This window comes from Chenopodium album, chromosome 23 (genome assembly GCF_948465745.1).
Source record: "Chenopodium album chromosome 23, dcCheAlbu1.1, whole genome shotgun sequence".
Taxonomy (NCBI): domain Eukaryota; kingdom Viridiplantae; phylum Streptophyta; class Magnoliopsida; order Caryophyllales; family Amaranthaceae; genus Chenopodium; species Chenopodium album.
The window spans coordinates 22,532,591-22,540,871 of NC_137856.1; the positions used below are offsets into that span (position 1 = coordinate 22,532,591).

At 34.0% G+C, this 8,281-nt stretch overlaps 1 protein-coding gene across 1 annotated transcript; it reads left to right on the forward strand.

Annotated features, from left to right (window-relative positions):
* The first annotated feature begins 3,020 nt into the window (after positions 1–3,020).
* LOC145607142 (heat stress transcription factor A-2b-like) lies at positions 3,021–7,699 on the forward strand. Its single transcript, XM_081662892.1, has 2 exons — positions 3,021–3,365; positions 6,881–7,699. Exons 1-2 carry the CDS (start codon positions 3,021–3,023, stop codon positions 7,697–7,699), a joined length of 1,164 nt encoding a protein of 387 aa, XP_081519018.1.
* Positions 7,700–8,281: the final 582 nt, after the last annotated feature.

Here is an 8,281-nt window from a genome sequence, read left to right on the forward strand (position 1 = left end):
TTGAATCTCGTTGTTTCCATCAATTCCCTTCTTCCTTAATTTACCTCCTCTTCAAATACAAGTATGTAGTATATTTATAAACTACATCTTTCATTTCATTATTTTTTTTTTATTTTAAATAATTGTCTACTTGTTTTCAAATTTAATCAACCCTTGCAAATTGCAATATAATATATGAAAAACCGGCTTTAATTAAATCTTACATATAATATTATATAATCTATGCATTTGTATCTACATTGTTTTCATTAGCTAAAGAATTTTTTCTTTTTATTTAGTTGATATAACATCAGAAGATCAATGAACACATCTAGTAGCTCGGCAAATGAAGCATTTGAAGGATGTATACATGTACCACAACCAAGGGAAGGGCTACACGAAGCCGGTCCACCGCCTTTTTTAACGAAAACGTATGATATCGTCGAAGATCCGAGAACAGATGATATTATTTCATGGAGTAGAGGAAATAATAGCTTTGTTGTAAGGGATCCACAAAGTTTCTCCATCAATCTTCTTCCAAAATATTTCAAGCATAACAATTTTTCAAGCTTTGTGAGGCAGCTCAATACTTATGTGAGTTACATAATATGCCCTAAACTTTGAGTTTAATAATTTATTTAATTTATGGTATGCTATTTTATTTTATTTAATGGATTTTATATTGCTTCCTCAAAGTAGAAAGAATTGATTCTTACGTTGTTGATTGATTGTACTTACCACTTGCTATTTCTAGCTGTGTTTTTTGAAAAGTGCAATATTGGTTCCCTTGACTTGTTATATTTTAGGCCTATTAGTTGTTACTTGTTAGGAGTAATGTTTTTAATTTGGATTGTCTAATTTCTTATCCATTTTTCCTGATAGTTCGTATTTATATCAATTTCAAAATACTTCCTCCTTTAACTATTATTTGCAACAAAGGGGGTGTTTGCGGACTCCTAGGCAAAATTTGTTTGTGTGAGTAAAATGGAGAGAGAAAAAGTTGGGTGCATGTGATGAGGAGAGAGATAGAGAGAAATGATTACCTAAAAAGGAAAAAAAAACATTTGATGCACAGAATAGTTAGCATTCATTTATACCATACGTTGCAAATAACCGTTAACGGAGGTAGTATACTACCGCTATCCTAATATTTAATAAAATTTATTATTACTGTCTAAATTTTATTAATTTATTTTCAAATATATTTTTAAAACCTATATCGAAATATACTATCTCCATCCGAATGTACATGATAGACGGTGTAAACTTGTTGCTACTATTAGTAGATATAAGTTCAACAAAGTTAGTATTAGTTTTAAATAATGTGCAAATTTTAGATTATATAATACTTCCAAGTGGTTGTTTTTTCAGAAAAATAAGTAAATTTTAATTCCTAATTACAAGTAAGAACACAAATGTTTTACCCACTATATATATTGAAGCCCAAGATCCACAAATTTTAACGCACTAACAAGTTTACAAGTGCAAACTAGACTTGTGTGCATGATGGCCATGCCAAATTGTTTGTTCATAATCAGTGTTATATTAAATTTCTTACTAATTGTGTAATACCAAAATTATTATTATCTTTCGATGAGAGAAAATATCAAACTATAAGTTAAAAGAGTTACTCTTACAGTGACTATTAGTTTTTGGCCCCGTGCAATAGATTTAGAAAGTAAGATTTATTTGAAAGAATGTAACAATTTTTTTTAGATGAATTTATAATGTCTATTATTTAAATTCTTATGTGTTGCGTATTATATACGGAGTATATAAATAAATTTATTAATATAATTTTAATTTTTGAATAGAATTTTGTAAAAAATAAATAAATAAATAAATAAATAACATTTGGAGGGAAAATTTTTCACAAAATTATGCTAAGTGTCCCTTGATGAATACTTTAGTATATAATATAGATACATGTTTGGCAACACTATTTGAAATGAGACTAGATTGAAAAATGCAGTAACTGAAACGGATAATGTAAGGTCTTGAAAATAACAAGGTAGTTGATTAATGTTTGGCTAAGTTTATTGTTTAAGGAGTTAACTTTTTTTAATATTATAAATAAACACAAACTTTTAAATAAAATGGATGTTCAGTAAATTACTGAACATCCGTTATAAAGTGACAATAAAAGGCGCAAAAGTTACACTAAAACGCACAAAAGTTACCCTGACATATATAAGAGTTATTTATGCTTCATTGATAAATTTGACAAAAGTGATATTAAATTTGACAAAAGTAACACTAAATTTGACAAAAAGTGAACTCGATGTACAGTAAATTACTGAAAATCAGGTGTATACAAAAGTGATTGTAAAATAAAAAGTAACAAAAGATATTAGTAAATTGGTATGGTACTCAAAGTAACATATTAATGTAAGGCCAATACATCACCTTAAATTTAATTAAATAAGCCTGTCAAAATACCTATTACTCTCTCCGTTTATAATTACTTGCTTCAGTTTTCTTTTGAGACCGTTTTTAAATACTTGCTCAATTTTCTTATTTGGAAACTTTTTTAATATTTAATTCATTTTTCTCAACTAGTGGACCCAATTTTATTACTGTTTGATTCTCTCTTGTCCAATTTACCTTCTACCAACCCACTATCTCCATAATTAATACTTTATCCAATTTCTCCTAAAACTCCGCGCATAAATAAATGAAGCAAGTATTTAAAAACGGAGGGAGTATTATTGAAGGTGTCTTTTGTCAAAAATATATACTACCTTCGGTTCAATTTAGTTGCAACAATTTCCATTTTGGGGTGGTTTAAATTACTTGCACAAATTTTTTTCCTTATTTGGTAACTTTTGGCCTATAAAATGGCATATATGCCTTTACTTTTTTTCTTAAACACTCTTATTAAATTACAAATCTGATTTCATTAAATTAAACCCCAACCTTGATTAATTAAACTCTCATCCCATTTAATATTCTCTCTCCTCCTCCAACCCCATTTTCATGGTGGCTTCATGGTGATACGAGCGGTGGGGGGTTGCAGAACGACGGCATCGTGGGTTTGATTCATGGGTCGGGTTTCACAATTTCAGTTCAGGGGGTTCGTGGGTTTGGTTTTGTTGGTTTGCTGGGTTGGTGAATCGGCAGTGCTGGGTTCGTGGTTGCAGATCGGCGGCGGGGGTTTGCAGAATGACGACGTCGTGGGTTTGATTCGTGGGTCGGGTTTCGTGGTTTCAGATCGGCGGGTTTCATGGGCTGCTTTTGTGAGTTTGGTTTCGTGGGTATGGTTTCATTGGTTTGGTGGGTTGGTGGATCGGCAATGCTGGGTGCGTGGGGTGGTGGTGGTGGGTCGGCATGTCGCTGGGTTCATGGGGTGGCAGGGTTCGTGGGGTGCTGGGGTTCATGGGTTACTGGTACTGCCTGGGTTCGTGGGGTGGTGGTGGTGCGTCGGCGGGTTGCTGGGTGCGTGAGGTGGTGCATGGTGGTGCGTTGACGGTTTGCTGGGTGCGTGAGGTGGTGGTGGTGCGTCGGGGTTTGGTGGGTGATGCTTGGTGCTTGGTTGTGTTGGTGGTGGCGGGCTATTTAATTTAATTAAGTTTGAATTTTTTTTTTTTTTTTTTGGGGTTAGATTAATAGTTAATCACATATCCTTATTTTTTCATAATCATGTTTTCAATATTTTGTCGGGGTTTCCGAAAACTTGTACTTTGTTGCAGCTAAACTGAACCGGAGGTAGTATATATTTTATTGTTTAAGGTGCACTAGAAATGAGTTGCCAATTATTTTAAAAAAGAAAAAAGAAAAAAAGAAACGAGTTGCCAATAACTATGGTCAATTAACATATATTCAATATCATTACCTTCCTCCAATATACATATATAATTATATACAAAATGTCTCAAGCTTTCCGAAAATTTCTAGTCACATAGATATAAATATAACATAATCTCACGTCTGGCAAAGGTTGTAATATACAACCAAGTGTACGGCATGGTGCACCCAAGGTACTTTTTACTTGTTTTGGTTATTGAATTAAAGAATAGTTGTTGCTCATTTAATCATCAAATGAGCAAAAAATAACATTAGTGCATCTTGCATCCATGTGTATGTAAAAAAGTGAAGCAAAGTGAAGCACTCTAGCCCGAAAAATCACATGAGACAAAGTTAAAAGGAACCATACATATGAGATTATCAGGAGGAGTGTTAAAGAATAGCCCTCCTAAGTATCACCACATGTAAGTGTCCCATATTGGTTGAAAAAGAGAGAGTTAATCACTTATAAGGCTAAGGGGTTACTACTCCTATTACCATATGGTTTTGGGATTGAACCTCCTGTGGACATGTGAAGTGGACTCTCTTTCTTAATTTGCGGGTGCAGCCCAGTCCTGTATTTAACAAAAAAAAAATCACACATCTAGAAGATAGACAAGCGAGTTCATGTACAAGGCAATTTAATTTATCGTTTGAGCATTTAAATAATCATCTGATCCAAAAGGTTAAGTTAATGGATGGAGTCTCAAGTTTGAATTTATAGTTTATTAGCTCCCTCACATGATGCCGGAGCCATTGAGATTGATATGTGGATGCCGCATTGGCTCCTCAGCCTCATACTCAATGTTAACTATTTCATTTTGTATTGATGGTATGGTAGATCATGTTTGAACTTGTGCTCTTTTTGTCACATTGGTTCTTACCATCACAAAGAATCAAGTCAACCAAAGGTAAAGATCTTTTTATTTTAATTTTTTACAACCTAAAATAATGGTTACAGTAGTCCGGTAGTACGTCCCATGTTTGGTCTCTCATACTCTTTCAGTTAATCCTAGGTAAGTTTGCTCTATAATTTTGCAATGTCTAGATGAATTGAGGAAATACAAGTTACTCATCCTGAGTAACAACAAATGTAACTCAAGGGGCACGGATGTAATTTCGTGCTTCACTTCAATGAAATGCACCCCAATTGGTATTGCGCTAGTTCATCCATTGTTGCTAATGCCAGGAAAATACAAATTGATAAGGTTGATAAACAAAATAGGTTTATCAGCCTTCAAATATAAAATTTTACCACTAATTGAAGCTATATATTTGCCTCTGTATGTCCCTTTATATTTCCTCTAGTTTCTGTTTTAGAGTATCTTTTTAAATTTGTTTCATACTTCGTATTAATTTTGGTTGTAGGTAATCACATCTTTTATCTTACAATCACTATATTTTGTTCTATCAATTTTCTCTTTAAACAATCTATTCCAATCAACAATTTAAAAAGTGATCTATTTCAATGGAAAAACAAAGGGGATGAAGGGAGTAGTTTTTAAGCTTATGTTATTGTGCTTGTGCTTAGTTGCTTACTTTATCATTTGCAAACAAAATTTGCTTTAGAACTAGTGTCCAAACTCCAAAGTAGATTTCAATGAGTCATTCGTTATATTAATTGATTTAAGTGCATGTTTAAATATGTGTCCCCAACAATTCTCACATCACCATTTCATGTATTCATATGAGCCTATTTTCATCCAAGTTACTCCCGTACCCCTTAATCCTTTAATTTTCCTTTTAATTGATCCCTTTAATTTTGTCTTATATGGATTATTATTTTTGCCTAAAACAATCCACTATTCTACTCTCTTACATAATAATGTAGAATTTACTTGAAAAAATTAGGAAAATTTGATAATTACCACCATCTGTAGTAGGCAAAATTGGAATTACCACCTCAAGGTTTTTTTTTTTTTTTTTTTTTTTTTTTTTTTTTTTTTTTTTTTTTTTTTTTTAAAAAAAAAAAAATAAATAAAAAAAATAAAATTACCACCTAATTTTTTCCAAAACCTTTTAAACTCCCACCTGTTTGACGAATGACGTCATAATGGGGCCCAATTTCGCGTTTTCCCTCTCTTTCCCTCTATTTTCCCTCGAATTACCCTGTTTCCTTGCCTTCCTTTTCTCATTTTTTGAATTCTTCTTTGAAATTCGATTTCAATAACTCAAATTAGGTTTACGTTTCTGCAATCTTACCTATTTCGAATTGATGAATTGAATAGTGTAATTAGGGTTTGGGGATAATCAATTTGGGGTTTTGCTAAAATTAAAAAATTAGGGTTTATAAAATGAAATTTGAACAATTAAACAAGTAATTGAGACGAAAACACAATTAAATCATGCAATTTGGACAAAGGGAAACAGGGTAATTCGAGGGAGGAGAGAGGGAAAGAGAGGAAAAACGGGAAATTGGGCCCATGATGATGCCATTTGTTAAACAGGTGGGAGTTTGAAAAGTTTTAGAAAAAACTAGGTGATAATTTTTTTAAAAAAAAAAACCTTGAGGTGGTAATTTCAATTTTGCCTACTATCGATAGTGGTAATTATCAAATTTTCAAAAAAAAATAAATAGTAAACACAAAGTTTCATATGTGGTTGGCCACACTGTGAATTTGGAGTTATTTGATTAGAGGTTACATAGTCGATTAGGGGTTACTCGGTCAATATTCTGGTGTGTGTTAGCCAGTTACACAAAAACGCGCATTTTTAAAAAAAAATTCAGAAGGTTATTGTGTCAACAGTGGTTACAGGATTTTTGGAATGTGTGTTTGTGTTGGCTGGTTAGACGGTGGCGCAGGGTTGTAGAGGTTCTCTCATTCATCACTAGAGACACACTATTTCATACTTGTTAACATAGTGGTGCTGCCTTCCAAGTTTAGATTGATATACTACCTCCGTTTCGCATTACTCGCAACAAAGGACTATTATTTGTGAGACATAAAATATACTTTTGTTGCGAGTAATGCAAAGCGGAGGTAGTATTAGAGGATCATAGATTTTATTTATACATATAAATAATTAAACACAAAGGTTATGCAATAATTTGCAAACAAATTCATTGGTTTTTATTTCCTGCATTTTTATTAATTACAATGGTTACAAAATTATGCAGGGATTTCGCAAGGTAGATCCGGACAAATGGGAGTTTGCTAATGAATTATTCCTAAAGGGACAAAAGCATCTCTTAAGGAACATAAGAAGGAGAAAGGCAACTTCTCAACAACATCAATCTAGCCATCATTTGGAATCCTGTGTTGAAGTGGGTACGTTTGGATTAGATGTCGAGATCGATAGGCTAAGGCGGGACAAGCAGGTGCTTATAGCTGAGCTAGTGAAGTTAAGGCAGCAACAAACACACACAAAAACTTACCTCCAACTGATGGAGCAAAGACTAAAAGGTACTGAACAAAAACAGCAGCAGATGATGAATTTCTTGGCGAGGGCGCTTCAGAGTCCTGATTTCTTACACCAATTAGCTCAGCAGAAGGAAAGAAGGAAGGAGCTTGTGGATGAGATTTCTAAGAAGCGCCGAAGACCAATCAAACAAGGTCCTAGCACTAGTACTAGTTTCGGAACTGAAACACCAGGGGTAGTTTTTGATGTTAAGGATGAGCCTGTTGATTTACAGGATATGCCTCAGTTTGAACACTCTGAATTGGATATACTCGCGATGGAAATGTCAGGAACACCTGCTGTAATTGAAGATACTATCGCGATTGTGCCTCAGGAGGAAGATGTACTTGACACAGAGCACGAGGAGATGATGAGGAGAGATATTTCGTCACTTGATGATGGTTTCTGGGAAGAATTCTTAAATAAAAAGATTGAAGAAGATAGTGGGTTGCTGAATGCTGATGAAATAATGGAAGAGGAAGACGTCAATGTGCTGGTTGAGAGGCTCGGTGAATTGGGTTCCAGACCCCCTCCTTAGATATGCTAATCGGATTTCTTGTTTGCAGTCTGCACCACTGATCATAGCTAAGCTAGCTGCTTAAGAAGTTTAAGTATTGTTTTGAAATGGAATTTCTTCTTACCTGATCGTATTGTCTGTAGCCTGGAAACTGATAAAAACCATTCAGAATTTTTGCTGATGATTGCTGTAATAGTAGCAATGCAGTTTCTCATTTTACAATTAGTATCTCAGCTTGATTGTCCATCTAGTAGATGGGAAACTCCAAGTGTATCTTTGTGATCGATGAACACCTTTTCATCATTTTAAACTCATAATATCCCATCTGTTATCAATAGTGTTATTGATGGTAAACTAAACTCAAACATCATTGATAGAGTATAAAACATATTCCTGGGCCTCAACCATCAGCTTAAGCTTTTGGTTGAGATGGTCCTCTAACATGGTATCGGAGCCAGCGTGACACAAAAAGGTCACGGGTTCAAATCTCATCCACCCCCTCCTTCAAAGTGGAATTAATTCGCACTAGGTATGGGTGGGCCTGTGTTACATCCACATTTCAAGCCCAAAGGGCCTTTCATGTGAGGGGGAGTGATAGAGTAT

Bases quoted from the DNA above. Each gene is read 5' to 3' on its own strand.
- LOC145607142 (XM_081662892.1), top strand. From the start codon at position 3,021: ATGGGTCGGGTTTCACAATTTCAGTTCAGGGGGTTCGTGGGTTTGGTT. The intron at 3,366-6,880 runs GTACTGCCTGGG...AAAATTATGCAG, and splicing joins CTGGGGTTCATGGGTTACTG to GGATTTCGCAAGGTAGATCC.